The sequence below is a fragment of the Aspergillus lucknowensis genome, assembly GCF_044049455.1.
Source record: "Aspergillus lucknowensis strain CBS 449.75 chromosome Unknown BJX67scaffold_10, whole genome shotgun sequence".
Lineage (NCBI taxonomy): Eukaryota > Fungi > Ascomycota > Eurotiomycetes > Eurotiales > Aspergillaceae > Aspergillus > Aspergillus lucknowensis.
This window is the reverse complement of record NW_027263554.1, coordinates 33,235-48,817: the sequence shown is the minus strand read 5'-3', so window position 1 is coordinate 48,817 and position 15,583 is coordinate 33,235. Positions and strand designations below refer to the sequence as shown.

The 15,583-nt window shown below is 52.6% G+C and overlaps 5 protein-coding genes across 5 annotated transcripts; 2 read left to right on the top strand and 3 right to left on the bottom strand.

The window, feature by feature from the left end:
- Positions 1 to 518: 518 nt before the first annotated feature.
- BJX67DRAFT_21133 (F-box and WD domain protein) lies at positions 519 to 4,278 on the bottom strand. Its single transcript, XM_071025597.1, has 2 exons — positions 3,706 to 4,278; positions 519 to 3,646 (listed from the first exon to the last, which is right to left on the bottom strand). The coding sequence occupies exons 1-2, from the start codon at positions 4,040 to 4,042 to the stop codon at positions 609 to 611; spliced, it is 3,375 nt and encodes a 1,124-aa protein (XP_070888160.1). The 5' UTR covers positions 4,043 to 4,278; the 3' UTR covers positions 519 to 608.
- An 11-nt stretch (positions 4,279 to 4,289) lies between these two features.
- BJX67DRAFT_21147 (MRX complex nuclease subunit) lies at positions 4,290 to 7,089 on the top strand. Its single transcript, XM_071025599.1, has 2 exons — positions 4,290 to 4,592; positions 4,645 to 7,089. Exons 1-2 carry the CDS (start codon positions 4,574 to 4,576, stop codon positions 6,999 to 7,001), a joined length of 2,376 nt encoding a protein of 791 aa, XP_070888159.1. The 5' UTR covers positions 4,290 to 4,573; the 3' UTR covers positions 7,002 to 7,089.
- An 87-nt stretch (positions 7,090 to 7,176) lies between these two features.
- On the bottom strand, positions 7,177 to 10,450 carry BJX67DRAFT_370847 (uncharacterized protein; the record flags this gene model as incomplete). Its single annotated transcript, XM_071030982.1, has 4 exons — positions 7,177 to 8,682; positions 8,741 to 9,087; positions 9,642 to 9,984; positions 10,058 to 10,450. 4 exons carry the CDS (start codon positions 10,448 to 10,450, stop codon positions 7,177 to 7,179), a joined length of 2,589 nt encoding a protein of 862 aa, XP_070888158.1.
- Positions 10,451 to 10,825: 375 nt separating this feature from the next.
- BJX67DRAFT_21074 (uncharacterized protein) lies at positions 10,826 to 11,791 on the bottom strand. Its single transcript, XM_071025590.1, has one exon. It carries the CDS (start codon positions 11,412 to 11,414, stop codon positions 10,905 to 10,907), a length of 510 nt encoding a protein of 169 aa, XP_070888157.1. The 5' UTR covers positions 11,415 to 11,791; the 3' UTR covers positions 10,826 to 10,904.
- Positions 11,792 to 13,288: 1,497 nt separating this feature from the next.
- On the top strand, positions 13,289 to 15,291 carry BJX67DRAFT_347801 (aldehyde dehydrogenase). Its single transcript, XM_071028584.1, has 4 exons — positions 13,289 to 13,529; positions 13,593 to 14,794; positions 14,848 to 14,917; positions 14,980 to 15,291. Exons 1-4 carry the CDS (start codon positions 13,468 to 13,470, stop codon positions 15,137 to 15,139), a joined length of 1,494 nt encoding a protein of 497 aa, XP_070888156.1. The 5' UTR covers positions 13,289 to 13,467; the 3' UTR covers positions 15,140 to 15,291.
- The last annotated feature ends 292 nt before the right edge of the window (positions 15,292 to 15,583 follow it).

The following is a 15,583-nucleotide window of genomic DNA, read 5'->3' as shown; positions in this document are numbered from 1 at the left end:
CAAGAGTTCCTATATATATATGCCCTTACGGCTCGATCTAGTTCATGGCCCAACTCTTCATCCGTCGTCCCGAAGTCTGGTAGGAACGGAATTCCTAGACTGTTGTCTCGTTGTAAAGGGAAAGAGCGACCAAGAACCTTGAGGGCACATGCCTATATGTTCGGTCGTTCCTGCTCCTGCCATACTCTTCTCTCTCCCGATGAGGAAACTGCGGGGGGGAATCCATGGATAGATCCTGGATTCCGGCCCCTCGCACCTTCCAACGGTCCGAGACGTCGTGAAGAATAGTGGAGGTTCATCCTTCCCCTCGCCAAGGACTTGATCACACCAGCATCTTCCAAGGTTTTCTTTGGAGGGATATATACACTTCGCGTAACGAGTTTGAGAATCCCTCCGCGCCGTTGATTGTGAAGTTTTGTCGACGACATTGATGCATCTGTCTCTCTTGTAGGGGCACTTGAAGTCTGGAATGATCGGACGTCGCCAGAGGCCGGCAGTATATCTTATAATGAAACCCAGCAATCGATTGCTGGGAGGCGAAAGGAATGGGAATGAATAAAATAAGAATTAAAGACAGAATATTACGGAGCATAACAACAGTATAATAATTACCACACCATCCGGGCTTTTCCTTTGTTTTTCCCTGGCGATCTTGGGGTTGCGGGTAGTGAGGGGAACTCTTCGTCCTGATGGTTTGCATAATCAGGATCAGGATTACGAGTATGAGTCTCCACAAGGCTTAGCCGGATGGCCAAATCTAGATCGTCTATCTCTTGTTGCCGGCTGCTCCCTGCTGCTGTGAGTTTTCCGGCAGAGAACGCGCTCTTCGCCGACTGTGCACCGCTTGAGTACTTGACCGAGAAGGGTGACGCTATCTCCCGTGAGTCAGGGGTCTTTTCAAGCAGGCTTAAGCGAATTGCTTCCGCAATATCCGGGTCGAGATCGTCGTCGACAGGGTCATTGCAGGGAGAGGACGCAGACGACGCTTCATCGGGCGCAAACGAACTATCATTCGGACCGATAGTATCGCTAGAAGAAGTACTGATGACGGAACCTTCCACCGGTTCACCACGGTTCACGGCTTCGTTGCTGTATGCTTCTTGGCTTAGGAGCTGGGCATAAGCGAGAAGATCATTTTCGCTGACATCAGGCCCTAAGAGATCGATGCCGAATCTATTACTTAGGTGTGCCCTTTCTTTCTGGTCTGCTAGTTCTTGCCGCTTCATCTCCAGCTTTTCATCCTCAATGTGATCCAGGATTGCTCCGCGCCCACTATTGCTGAATCGCTGTCCGCCACCAATCAAATTGGTGCCCCGATGACTGTGGCGGAGGCGTCGTTTGTTGCTCTTGTACTGATCTGCGGCGGAGGAGCTGTACGACCAGTACCGGAGGTGTGTCCCCAAGGCGACCATTCCTCGGAGGCTAGTCGGGTCGGGGTCAAGGCATATGGCACCTGTTGCGTAGTAATTATTTCCGACTCCATGGATAGAAGCCTCGGCCTGGACAAGCCGTCGGCGCGCGCGCGAAGAGAAGCGTGAATTGATTGTTCGAATCGGCCGGGTGGTGGAAGCAAGGGGATCCCAAGCTTGGACTAACCCATCATTTCCTCCATGAACCAAATACAAAGACGTCAGAGCCACACACGATACCTGTGGCGAGTCTGTACATATGGTACGGATGGGAGAAACAGAGTTGACTATCTCGGGGTGCTTGGATGTAGACGAGCGAATGTCCCAAACAAAAAGGGACCCGGTTGCGGTACCGACAGCCATGTATCTCGCGCGCCGGCCAGGAACTGCAGAGCCTAGTGACCGCTCCATGTGCGGCAGCGGTGATGATGCGACAGAAGCTGACTCCGAATTTCCTGACATGAGTAGAAGATCCTCGTCAGGTGTTAACAGGGCATAGGTCGAAAGATCTAAAGCGCTTGTAGTGGCCTGTACGGACTTCCGGCCACCGAAGTTGAAATCCGAAATAAACCATTCGGTGTTTGAAGCCGAGCAAACGGGCTGATGAAGCTGACTAGAGGCTCTAGAAGGTGGGGAACTGCTTCCAGAGGGGGAAAGTGCTGAGGAATTCTCAGGACCACCAAAGATAGAAAACGAAGTGGCCGAAGTAGTAGGTCTATCGATGCTCAAATGGGATGTTGAGGGATGCGAAGCTCGAAGCTTGCGCGTATACCTTCGAATCGTGGCTTTATCATTCTCTCCGTTGCCACGTTGGATTACCATAAAGGACTCCCCAGCACCATGACCATCATCCCCAGCAAAGTCTACCTGGAGGTCACGTCTCATATCCCAGCATTCGCAGACTTTGCGGAAATGTTTCGGTTTGAACGACAGGAATTGCTCAATCTCCTTCGTCTCGGCTGCGATCTGTTCGTCGCTCAGTTTCATCGAGTCTGAAGACGACCTCGGGCTGTAACTGCCGTCGACGAGTTCGCGGTTGAAGGGGTCAGGTCGAGCAATCCGTCTGCTGACCTCCACCAACTCCCACCGGACACTCCGCCCAGTCTTCCACGCTAGAAGATCAGCAACTTCAGGCGTGATGTTGGCCGGCACTGGCTCGCTCTGCTGTGGTATATCAGACAGATAAAACACTTCTCCTAATGCATTCAGAACCGCTGCCCACACACGTCGACGAGCATGGCGCTTCAGAGAATAATTCTCGTCAACAGCGATTCCGACGATAGGGACGCCCGGGCTCAGGACCCATCGTGCGGTGGCCTGACCTCGCTCAAATCGCTTTTCGTACGTGGGGTGAGGCCCTAAGGCATATGCATTTAGAATCCCCGAGGAGGAGCCGGCCAATAACCCGAACAACCCGCCAGTCATTTTGAGTATCCCTGGAGATTTGGCAATCCATACTGCCGTGATGGCTGTTGTGATGTGATTGACGGCGGGAATACCGAGTGAAGGCTGCGAACCTACTTCGCTGAGGCCTAGGAATCTGCCCCTTTGCTCGGCTGTCGAAATATAGTAGGTGCGGCCCTGTGGGCAGCCCTCACCATAGATCATGCCATACGGCTGGCTGACATCCATCGAGTTGGGAACACCGACGAGATTGCCAGAACCAAGCCCATATTGAGCTTCACCGGGGAAGGAATCCGCGAAATGACGGGAGAAATTGTGGTCGGCTAAGCCCCAGGTACCAACCTTCACGGCTGAGGGAGCACTTGCGGTTACGGCGCACTGCTCTGAAGCTCCGTGGATAAAGAGAGGTTCTTTCTTGGCAGATTCGCCTCCAAAGGTCCCAGCCAAATGGCTTACGGGATACAGAAGCTGAGAAGTATACGTCGCTATCGCACTGCCATTGCGGACCGATGCAGACCGAACACTAGCATTTCTCTTTGACAGACCTAGCTGCGCTGGCTTACCTCTTGCGAGAGACCGGAGCAGGCGAGTACGTAGGATATACTCACTCCTCCAGGACGCTAGCGCAGTGAGTCTCGAGAAGTGCCGTCTATCTGACGTCAATCGATCGGAGGGTTGAGCATCTTCCAAGATAGAGGGGCCCGGGAAGTAGCGCGAGAACGCGATCCTCCAAGCGTGAGGGGTAGTGACAAGACTGTGGAGCCGGCGAGACACCAGCGCAACAGATGACAAGGAAGCCGGAGGTAAGTGGGAGAGAATATGGGTTAGGACCTCTGGGATCCAGATATTAGACACATGATCATGTTGACACAGGTGATTGGATAAAACCCACCATTTGGGAAGGCATCGAAAGACAAGGTCGGCTGCTTCGATGACAGTGTCACTTTGAAGCCAAATTCCGACTGCCTCCTGGAAGGCCCAAATGCAGTATTCTCGTGCTCACTGACGCGATCGACAGCTGGTGATGACTCGGTGTGCTTTAGGAGCGAAAGCTCAGCAATCGATGAGTCAGGGTCTGATGAGGAGTCTCCGGCATCTTCGCAGAGAAGGCCAGAGACCGGCGAGTCGCCATAAAAATCTTGTCCATGCTGGGTGGGATGAAAGAGGTCTTTTGAAAAGGGTTCTACCGTTTGTGGACGATGAAAAGCGTCAGAGGGCCCTGATTGCATAAAAAGTATTGGCGGGGTAAAAGAAAGAGCGATGGCGACTGAACCAGCTAATGATTCTGGATCAGTCGGGGTAGATAGGGAGCAATAATCGAGTGTAGTAAGCGTGGGATGGAATCGATACTCGTTGGTATGAACGTCCGATGTTCACGGGAGGGGGAGAAAGGGGGAGTGAGAGATCAAGGGTTGAGGGCGAGCGAGATGAAGAAGTTCGGAGCTTGACGGGATCCTCGATTTCGCGTTGGTCACGTGATGACGCGCGTGGCGGACCAAAGCGTGTCTGATGCACAAAGAAAGCTGCATACGAGCTTCCCTGGTGGCCGGGCGGGCTTTCTTCTCTTTGTCATGGTATTTAGTTAGAGACGACTCTTGACTTGGAGCATCGTAATCCCCAACTGTCACATTGAATGTTCATTCAATCAGGCAACAGCACGTCGATGGTCGGCTACCTACCGCCACATCAGTATATTGAGAGTCAGGGTGCTCAGCTGAGCCGACTTCGAATTTCTGGGTACTCCGGGGCCAAACTGTCGGATGATGGCAAGTCTTGGAGGTGAGTATTGACCGTTTCCTTCTCCCTGAAGAATCGTTCTCATGTAATCCAGAGACGGAAACGATCCGCATACTTGTCTCGACAGATAACCATGTCGGTTACAATGAGCGGGATCCTATTAGGGGTGATGATAGCTGGAAGAGTTTCCACGAAGTGCTGTGCTTAGCGAAGGAGCGTGATGTGGATATGGTGCTTCTCGCGGGCGATCTCTTCCATGAGAACAAGCCCTCGCGGAAATCCATGTATCAAGTGATGCGCTCGATTCGCATGAACTGTCTTGGGGACAAGCCCTGCGAGTTGGAACTGCTTAGTGATGCTAGCGAGAACTTTCAAGGCGCCTTCAACCATGTCAACTACGAAGATCTGGATATCAATGTCGGTATTCCGATCTTTTCTATTCACGGGAACCACGACGATCCTTCTGGCGAGGGCCATCTTGCCGCTCTGGATATTCTCCAGGTGTCCGGTTTACTCAATTACTACGGACGTACGCCAGAGTCCGACAATATCCAAATTAAGCCAGTACTGCTTCAGAAAGGGCGAACCAAATTGGCGCTCTTTGGAATGAGCAATGTGCGAGACGAGCGATTATTTCGTACTTTCCGAGATGGCAAGGTCAAGTTTTTCAGGCCCTCAATACAGAAGGACGACTGGTACAACTTAATTTGCGTCCATCAAAACCACCATGCGTACACAGAAACAGGATATTTACCCGAAAACTTCCTCCCCGAGTTCCTTGATCTTGTCATCTGGGGCCACGAGCATGAGTGCCTTATCAACCCCCGGATCAACCCCGAAACGAAGTTCCGCGTCATGCAACCTGGCTCCTCCGTTGCGACATCATTAGTTCCCGGTGAAGCGGTAGCGAAACATGTCGCTATCCTCAGCATTACCGGCAAGGAAATGAAATGCGAGCCAATCCGGCTCAAATCCGTACGTCCGTTTGTGATGCGGGAAATAGCGCTTTCTGAAGAGAAAGGAGCCCAGAAACTGGCTCGCAAGGAGAATAACCGCACGGAAGTTACCCGCTTCCTCATGACTATTGTGGAGGAACTCATTGAAGAAGCCAAAGCAGATTGGTTGGAACTGCACGGCGATCAAGAAGACGACGAGGAGCTCGAGATCCCTCTGCCCCTAGTGAGACTCCGCGTGGAAACGTCCACGCCGGAAGGGGGTAGCTTTGACTGCGAAAATCCACAGCGGTTCTCGAATCGATTTGTAGGGAAGGTTGCCAACGTTAACGATGTGGTGCAATTCTACCGGAAGAAGGGCGCTTCGACTCGGAAAAAGGATAACGAACCTGACGAAGCATCGATATCGTATCTTGCAACCCTGGATACAATGAAAGTCGAACAGCTCGTCCGTGAGTTCCTCGCCGCGCAGTCACTATCAATACTGCCTCAAAACTCTTTCGGAGATGCAGTCTCCCAATTCATCGACAAAGACGACAAGCACGCCATGGAGATGTTCGTGAACGAATCTCTCGAGGGGCAAATAAAACATCTACTCGCACTGGACCGGGACAGCGACGATGATGACGAGGGCACCCAGAGCTCTCTCCAGAAGGCTATGGAAAAATACCGCACCCAAATGGAAGACATGTTCTCCAGGGGCATCAAGAAACGTACCCGGGGTAAGAAGCGCTTCAAACCTAAGCCCGATGGATGGGATACGGAGTTCGACGGGGTCTGGGAAGACCAACCCGGTGCACTCATCCACTCTGATAATGAAGCCGGCGACCCTGCCGAGGAAGAAGTTGGCGAGGGTGGCGCTGAGCCGACAACCTCCACGCGTGGCCGTGGCCGTGGCCGTGGTAGAGGAGGAAGAGCGGCAGCCACAACAAGCACAACAACCCGCAAAACAGCAACTACACGAGCAGCCCCAGCGTCCACCCGAAGAACCGCGCAACCTAAAACAGCCACCTCTCGAGCCCGGGGACGCCGCGCCATCTCTGATGACGACGATGACGAAGAAGAGGACGATATCATCATGCTTGACGATGACGACGAACCCGAAGCCAATGAAGCCGTATCCAACGACGAAGACTCCGACTCCCAAGCCCTCTTCGTCAAACAGCCAGCCCGCAAAGCCGCAGCTCCAAGGACGACAACAAAAACGACTGCGCGCCAAACAAAACGCACCGCCGCCTCTCCCGTCCCGTCCGTGAATACGGTCAGCCAGACAGCCACAGCTACGCGTCGCGGGAGAGGGAAGCAGACACAGCTAACGCTGGACTTTGTGGGATCGCAGGCGAGTCAGCACGGTGCTGGTGGTGCATCGGCAGCTGGTAGTAATACTCGGTCGATGAGGCCGAATCGCACAACAAGGAGCGTGAGTGTTCTGAGCGAGGATATTGATGATAGTGATGGATTTGAGCCGATGCCGAGTAGTAATCGGCGGAGGAGATAAAGAGTTCTTTCCTCGGAAAAAAAAAATATGGATATGTATAATCGAATACCCTTTCCCGATTAATGGAGAGCCAGATTGCTTTGCTTCTCCAGCCGAAGGATAGGAATAAAGCCGTGCCCAACTACGAAACTTAAGGGGTAATGCCAGGATAATACTAGGAAAATACAGATACAAACTACAACCGCCCCCGATTCAAAAACCTCACGGGCAAATCCACCCAACGAGCCCTCAAAAACTCCGCAACATTCTTCCCCAAAAAGTCCACCGTAGTCGTAACCGACACGCCGCGATCCAGCAGATTCCTAAACAAAAAGTGGACACCCCTCAGATTCGGGAGCTCGAATCGCTCGATCGCTAAATCGGGGTTGGAATTGTATTCGTCCCCTAGAAGGTCCCGAATTTTATCGATGGAGAGCAGCGAGCGGAGCCAGGTGTATTCGTCGCTGTGCCGGACCCAGAAGCCGCAGTTTGCGTCGGGGCCTTTGTCGCCTGAGCGGGCGTGGACGAGCCAGCCTAGGGGGCCGGGGGTCGTTGGACCGAAGTCGGTGGATGGGTGGGTTGTTAGGGATTGGGAGGGTTGGCGGGGTGGGTAGGTGGCTGTTTTGGGGGGAGGCGCTATGTCGAGGATGGTGTTGTTCTTGAAGGGAAGGTGAACGCGATGTTTGATGTCTTCTTGAGGGAGTAGGGTGACGTAGTATTCGAAAATGGGTTTGGGGAAGCCCTGGCGTAGGTCAAGGTGGAAGGTCGCCCCTGGGTAGCCTTGCATGATATTGTCGGCAATGTGCCGGAGGAAGTGGTTGGGAGCGATATCTTCTGCTTCTCGAGCCTGCACAATTGTGCGGAAGGTGACTGTGGCGCTGTTTTGATCTCGGGGGTTTTCTGGGGAAGAGCCTAGGGTAGAGAATTGGAGAGAGGTGTATTTCGGCCTATAGGGGGCGAGAAGTCGTCTGATCTGGGCTTCCAGCATGCCGGCTTTTGCATCGATGTCGAGTCCAACGAGGAACCAGGAAGCTTCTGCTTGAAAGCCTCCACGGGCAGTGATGCCGACTTTGGTTGTAGGAGGTGGTGGAGCTGAGCGGACGCCGTGGAGGGCGACGCGGTTGGTACCGACTTGCTCGAAGTGGACGTCCGTTAGAATGGCCGTTACGTCTGAGTTGAAGTACCATGGCCCCTGAATTTCGTATAATAGTTGGGACGAGCAGGTGTCGACTGTTACAGCGCCTCCTGTGGCATACGATTGCATCGTGATGACCACATTTCCTTCCGCTGATATCTCTGCGATAGGATAGCCGATGTTGGACCAGCCGTCTGTGCCCACTTTCTCTAGGTCTTTGAAACCGGTAAAGTTTCCTCCACAAACATAGTTGCTGCACTCGATGAGATGGCCCGCGACGAAGGCATTAGCTAGCTGGGCAAGATTGTCTCGCTTCCACTGGTGATACCAGTACGCCGCCCCAATGACTGGAGATGCGTCGGAGACGCGTCCGCAGAGCACAATATCTGCGCCTTCAGCCAGGGCTGCAGCGATCCCAAGTCCACCTAGGTAGCATTGGGCAAATATCGGCTCGAATGACCATTCCGATAACACCTCGTTGCTGTAAAGGTTCTTGAAGGTTGACTTTCCCGACGATAGTGCCGTCTTCACGGTTGATAGAACCTCATCACCAGACACCCACGCTACCTACGCACCTTCAGTCTGAGCCAAGAGCAACAAATCTAGATCAAAAGTGCTAACTAACCTTCAGGTCTAACCCCTTGGCGCGAATCATCTGCGTAACCACCTTGTATAGGCCCTCTGTATCCGTGTTCCCCGCATTAACGGCTAACTTGATGCGGTATTTCGCGAGGTATTCCAAAGCGGGTTGCAGAGCCAAAAGGAAAGACAGCTCGTACCCTGGCGGGGTATCAGCACTGTCTGCATTCGGCCTGGACTGAGCTGTTTCCGAGTCCACTCGACGTCCAGCAGCGACTACCATGTTGGCTTCGCTCATGAAATCGGCGGTTATGACGTCCACCGGGTCCTGCGGATAGTTGCGTGCAAATTCGGCGATAGCATGGCGACGGTCAGATGCTGACCCCGAGGCACCTGGGGCTATCAGTCACAAGTGGATTGGTGTGAAATTTGGGTGCTTGACGTACCTGCGATTCGAACTGGGCGAGAACTCATGATGTTATTCAAGGAGGAGCATAGAACGCCCTGTCTGTTTGATACGGATATCTAAAGATGCCGTCGGGGAGGTACGGCACGAGCAAGTACTCTCCATTCTCCACAGGCATGCGAGCTGATAAAAATAATTCGCCGGGCCAATTTTGATGGAGGAAGAAGGATGCGCCTCGGTTGTCGGTGTTGTCGGTTTGGGGATGCGGGGTCGCTTGGATGCAGTGGGAAGCCGTCTTGAAGAATGTCAAAAACGAAAAGGAACGATTACATCGAACAAGAGCAGTTTCTTTCATTACTAGGGCCATAAGCATACCAAGTATTTGAGGAGCTGCTTCAAGACAATTATATAGTCCTTCATCTCCAGGGATCAGCGGCTATCCCGTTGGCATAGGCCTTCCAGAAAGAAGCTTTAACAAAGAAAAGAAAAAGGAAATACTCAGGCTACTGAACTCACCATTGCCCATGAATTTGTTAAATACTGATATACCCAGCCCACTGGAGAACCGCCGTTGCCACAAACAACAAGAGAAGCGAGGTCTTCACGAATTCAATCTCACTCTGGTAATAACGACTCCAATTACCCAGATTCGCAAGCAAGTTGCTTTGCCCCTTGTCCTGCACAGCCGTCCGAAGACCTGGAAGCCCATCCAGGCTGCGACTATTCCACTCGGATTGATATTCCCGGACAGTACCAGCTTCGACCTGCTTGCCAGCCCAGTAACCTAAAGTCTCCCTGTCCTTCAGGTATGGCTTGGGTTGATTCGTTTCAGAATCAAAGGTTAGAGAAAGAAGTGGAACCCCATATCCACATGAGGTTTGCACCTATTTCCACGGACGGGGGTTAGTGGACAAGATTGATGAAAGGATGGAGCTCGAGAGGAAGCGTAGGCGGCACCTTGAAGACGTCCAACCGAATAACAGCACGCGCTGCAACCATGCTCTTCCCTCCCATGCGCTCGAGGAATGGCTGGAATCCAGGATCGCTCCATTCAATCACAGAGCCAGTGCAGAACAGGCGCAGGATGCGGGGAGATGCGTCAAACGAACAGAAGAGAATTGTAATACGGCCATTCTCCCGTAGATGGCTGATGGTCTCGCCACCGCTGCCTGTAGCGTCGACATATGCTACCTCGTTAGGACCCAAAATCGCAAACGAGGCATCTGGGAGGCCTTTTGGGGATATGTTGATGTGCCGCCCGCGGAGAGGCGCCGACGCGGTGAAGAAGACTTGCTGCTTCAAGATCCATTCGCCCAGGTCTGGAGAGATGGATGGGTAGAATTTGGGCATCTTGAGATGTTGGGGGAAGAAAGGTCAGAGAAGTCTGAGAGAGAGGGGAAAGCTTGGGCGAGCTTGAGTCAGAAAGTGGAATGCTTCGTATCACGCCCTTCGCGCGGAGAACGCCGCCTCCAACTCCGACCCGTCCAATGGGTCCCAAAGAGTACAAAGTGCATTCAGAAAAGGCTGCGATTCTACCGCAAATCCCAAAGCGGGGGAAGCTGCAACAGAGACGGCCTTATTATTTTCGAGGTGCCTGAAGGCTCGTTCATGTCTTGGTATAGAATGAATGTATTGTTCGCTACCATCAACCAAATATCGAGGGACTAGCTTTCTCCTCCGGGGTAATGGCTTCTTATTCACTGATCGGTTCAACTTCGCAACTCAGTCCTTCGACTGAGCTTCATGAACCTAATGGAGAGATCCCCAGGCAGCATCTTCTTCCCACCCTCTCTCTTCCAAACCACTAACTTGTCACGCTGGGCATCGGTACGGCCTGACCTTCTTCCACGATCCTCAAGGCTGACTTGTCGCTGGCAGCATAAAAACGCTTATCAGAGCGGATAGATTGCCGCTGTTTGGAATTGGTTTTTGAATTGTCGGCTTGGCTGGTATAGTGGATGCCTTGGAGGGCCCTGTAATATATCCGTCTATCGTAGCGTAGTGGGATGCTCACACCGCCGAACTGGTACGAGATAATGGGAATGGTCCCTCGCGCCATTTCCCACATTTTCTGTTGTGTATGCCTTCTCAAACCCGTGCCCGTGGGCCCGGAACTCATGTGGACCGATGAACTGAAAGATGTCTGTTGCCGCACGAAAAGAAATCGCAGTATCCCCAGTGATTTCAACGTAGATAGTAAAGGGTTCCAAACCGTGTCTAGAAAGGAAAGGTTAATGAATGACAGAGACTGCCCAATATGGTTTCGGTCAGTCACAACGTCAACAGAATGGACGTTGAGAAAAGTGTATGCCATGTACACCGCTCGAAACAATGGTTCGAGCGGACTTTCTGGATGGCGAGCTGCACTCTGAGCAGTGTAAATGACACCGGAGTCTTCCTTCACCTGCACCTGGAAGGCATCGAGGGGGGTCCACAAGGCAGGGCTACAAGGGACAGCGATCGTAGGCGCAGAAGCTCCAATCCAGCTGTAAGGGGAAAGGTGTTCAACAACATGCGCGATGGTTGCTGATGCGGGAGGATCTACTTGATCTGGAGAAATTTCAGCAAGTTCGTTATGTACCGAGACTGAATCTCCTCGAGAACAGTCTTCTGTCGGGTCTGAGAGAGGTTTGAGAAATAGAGACGCCGCGCCTTAATAGACAGACAGGGCTGCTGCATTCACTCCCGTTTGTTAGCCTTTGGTTGCAACCATATGTGTGATGATTAACCAACCTTGAAGTGGCTCCCTGTAACACAACATGGCAGACACTGTATTGAGGAGCTTGAATGCCATCTTTGAATTCAATCCACCAACTAATCTAATCACAATCCCTACTGGTCAAACTGGAGAAGAAAAGAGAAGAGGAACGAATGGGACGTCGTCTATCGCTTTGGGCAAGACACCTCTTGATAGATTCTGGAACTGTTTGACGCCCCTGTATGCGATGTTGAGAACAGACAGCAGACAGCCTTCTGGGGAAAATATAGATGGACCTCTTTAGAGATGATCGACGCGCAGCCGACTAAGATCGGAAGCACGCCCACTGATACAAGGTTTTGTCATTCTCAGACACTACTTGGCGGCGCTCCTGCGGTTTCAGATCGGAGCAACCGATTGGAAGAGAAGCAGACATGAAGCTGAGGGGGCCCTGGGGATGGGGGCCATAGGCTATCTCGCCAATAGTCTTCCCCACCAAATTCGGCCGGGACTTTGTGTCACCTTGGGCACCTGGGCAGATCAGTCTCAACAGGAGCCTTCGATAGAATCGGATGCGTTCTAGCGAGTGCACTCATGGTTGGTTTACTGCACGAACACCCTCGGTGTTGAGTCCTTGCCCAAGACGAGTAGGAGAGAGGGTCAGATCCGGGGAATGGGCGCTCTGTCAGGTTTTGCGAGGTCGAAGGTTCTCCTGGAGTCCACGAGAACAGGTCCACCCAGTCGGCACTTTCGGCGTCGCTTTCCGAACGATGCTATTTCCCCGCCTTCTTAATCGATGTGCTATTGAAAGTTCTCGGAAATATGCTGCTGATGCGGAACGGTGACTTGGGAATCCTGTGTAACCTCGCTGATGGCGTCCAAAGGACGTTGTTCGTTGTCGGCTCAGCTTTCGGGGAACTACATGATGGCCGTCCTGCTTTCCCGAATCCATTCCGGGACTTTTCCGCGGCGGGGTGAGCTTGTCAGTGCCTCGCCGCTGCTCTCAGGGGCCAGATACGAGGGGGGCGATCAAAGTCTGGAAGTCCCTCCAAGAAACAAGGCTCTCGGCGTTGAAGAAAGGGCCAGCTTTGGAGGTGCAAGGGGTCGCGGTTGTATCTTTTTCTTGGTTACCAGGGGCCAGGCCTTTGGAGAAGAACACAGACAAGTTGACCTCGAGGTCTGCAAAGGCCTGACTTTGTACCGGAGGTGTTCCGATGCTCACCCAAGGTAATACAATGACGTCCCAGGGTCCCCAGGTGGTGTGATTGGCTCCAACCAGACAGCGTTTCCGCACGATCGTCTCCATGCAGTTCAAGTTTCATACGTCGCTGGTGCGGGGCTGAAAGTTTCAATCGCCAGTACACCCTCGGTTAGACATGGGAGCTTTTCTGAGTGATAATGATAGTACGATCATTACCAGCAAGGACTTCTGGGCCGGGAGCGGAGCAACTACTGATGTCATACGTGGAATTGCCATGCATTGCCAGGGCTGTTTTTGTGGCCCGCTTCGGTGCAATGCTTCCCCCTCCTTCCCCTCTTTTCGCTGCCCACCTCCAGCAGAAGCAGCTCCTCACATTAAGAGCTCATCTTCCCCCGTTCGCCCGGCGTTTTACTTTTTACCCTCTCCTTTCCCTTGAAACCCATCCCAAAAGCATAATTTTCTCTCACAATGTCTGCCCTCTTCGCCTCTATCGAGACTCCCGTCACAAAATACGAGCAGCCTCTCGGCCTGTACGGCCCCCCCCTCCTCCTTTCAAGATCCTGCGCCGAGATTCTAACTATCGCCACTACTAGGTTCATCAACGGTGAGTTCGGAGAGGGTGCCGAAGGCAAGACCTTCGAGGTTATCAACCCCACAAACGAGAAGGTCATCACATCCGTCCACGAAGCTACAGAGAAGGATGTCGACACCGCTGTTGCCGCCGCTCGTGCAGCCTTTGAGGGTGCCTGGCGCCAGGTCACCCCCTCTGAGCGGGGCCGTTATCTCAACAAGTTGGCAGATCTGATGGAGCGTGATATTGACACTCTGTCCGCTATCGAGTCTCTCGACAACGGCAAGGCTTTCACCATGGCCAAGGTCGACGCTACCAACTCGATCGGCTGCCTGCGTTACTATGCTGGCTGGGCCGACAAGATTCACGGCCAGACTATTGACACCAACCCTGAGACCCTTACCTACACCCGCCACGAGCCCATCGGTGTTTGCGGTCAGATCATTCCCTGGAACTTCCCCCTTCTGATGTGGGCCTGGAAGATCGGTCCCGCTATTGCTACTGGTAACACTGTAGTCCTGAAGACTGCCGAGCAGACTCCCCTTTCTGCTCTCTATGCTGCCAAGCTGATCAAGGAGGCTGGTTTCCCTCCTGGTGTCATTAACATTATCTCTGGTTTCGGCCGTATCGCTGGTGCTGCCATCTCCAACCACATGGACATTGACAAGGTCGCCTTTACCGGTTCAACCATCGTTGGTCGTACTATCCTCCAGGCTGCTGCCAAGAGCAACCTCAAGAAGGTCACTCTCGAGTTGGGTGGCAAGTCCCCCAACATTGTCTTCAACGATGCCAACATTGACAACGCCATTTCGTGGGCCAACTTTGGTATCTTCTATAACCACGGCCAATGCTGCTGTGCTGGATCTCGTATTCTCGTCCAAGAGGGCATCTATGACAAGTTCGTCGAACGCTTCAAGGAGCGTGCGGCGAAGAACAAGCTTGGAAACCCCTTTGAGGCGGACACCTTCCAGGGTCCCCAAGTCTCGCAGCTCCAGTTTGACCGCATCATGGAATACATCAACCACGGCAAGCAGGCTGGCGCCACCGTTGCACTCGGGGGTGACCGTCATGGCAAAGAGGGCTACTTTATCCAGCCCACTGTGTTTACTGATGTCACTTCCGACATGAAGATTGCCCAGGAGGAGATCTTCGGCCCCGTTGTGACCGTTCAGAAGTTCAAGGATGAGGAGGATGCCATTAAGATTGGAAACAGCACATCCTATGGTAAAATATCTCTCGTTACGGTATATGGACCCATCTCGCTAACTTCTGTCAAGGTCTCGCTGCTGCAGTCCACACCACGAATGTTAACACCGCGATCCGCGTCTCCAACGCTCTGAAAGCTGGGTAAGCACACCACCACACCAACCTGAGTTTTGTCACGCCAGATCTGTCTAACAATATTGCAGGACCGTCTGGATCAACAACTACAACATGATTTCCTACCAAGCACCCTTCGGTGGGTTCAAGCAGTCCGGTCTCGGCCGTGAGCTCGGCGCATACGCTCTGGAGAACTACACCCAGGTCAAGACGGTGCACTACCGCTTGGGTGATGCTCTCTTTGGTTGAACTAAATACCATATGGCGTCATGATGAAATTGCACACAAATGAGTTGGCATACTGTGACAACGGTCTCTAAAGTGCCTGAGTGTCCTTTCTTCGCAGTAATGTGATGTAAAAACATATCAGAGAATTTCAGATACGATTTACGATTTATTAATCTATCTCTTGTAACTTCATGCCGCGACCGGGGTTCCATGTTAAGGGAATCTACAACCCTCGCAACAACATCATCAAAACCCTGAACTCCCAGTCAACATCACCGGAACACAACCTTCTGCCTTTGGAAGAACTTTGTAATGCAGCACATGAAACCATGATCCCAAGAACCTCTAGTCAATCTTGAAGCATTCACCCGCCCCACCTGGTCCTCGGGTGGGTGCCCAGATGACTTCCTAAATCCTCCCTTCAAGGGGGACCTCGGGGTAAACCTACCCCGAAAACACCCAATC

Bases quoted from the DNA above. Each gene is read 5' to 3' on its own strand.
- BJX67DRAFT_347801 (XM_071028584.1), top strand. From the start codon at position 13,468: ATGTCTGCCCTCTTCGCCTCTATCGAGACTCCCGTCACAAAATACGAG. The intron at 13,530-13,592 runs GTACGGCCCCCC...CGCCACTACTAG, and splicing joins TACGAGCAGCCTCTCGGCCT to GTTCATCAACGGTGAGTTCG. The intron at 14,918-14,979 runs GTAAGCACACCA...ACAATATTGCAG, and splicing joins TCCAACGCTCTGAAAGCTGG to GACCGTCTGGATCAACAACT.
- BJX67DRAFT_21074 (XM_071025590.1), bottom strand. From the start codon at position 11,414: ATGGCATACACTTTTCTCAACGTCCATTCTGTTGACGTTGTGACTGAC.
- BJX67DRAFT_21133 (XM_071025597.1), bottom strand. From the start codon at position 4,042: ATGCAATCAGGGCCCTCTGACGCTTTTCATCGTCCACAAACGGTAGAA. The intron at 3,647-3,705 runs GTGGGTTTTATC...TCTGGATCCCAG, and splicing joins TTTCGATGCCTTCCCAAATG to AGGTCCTAACCCATATTCTC.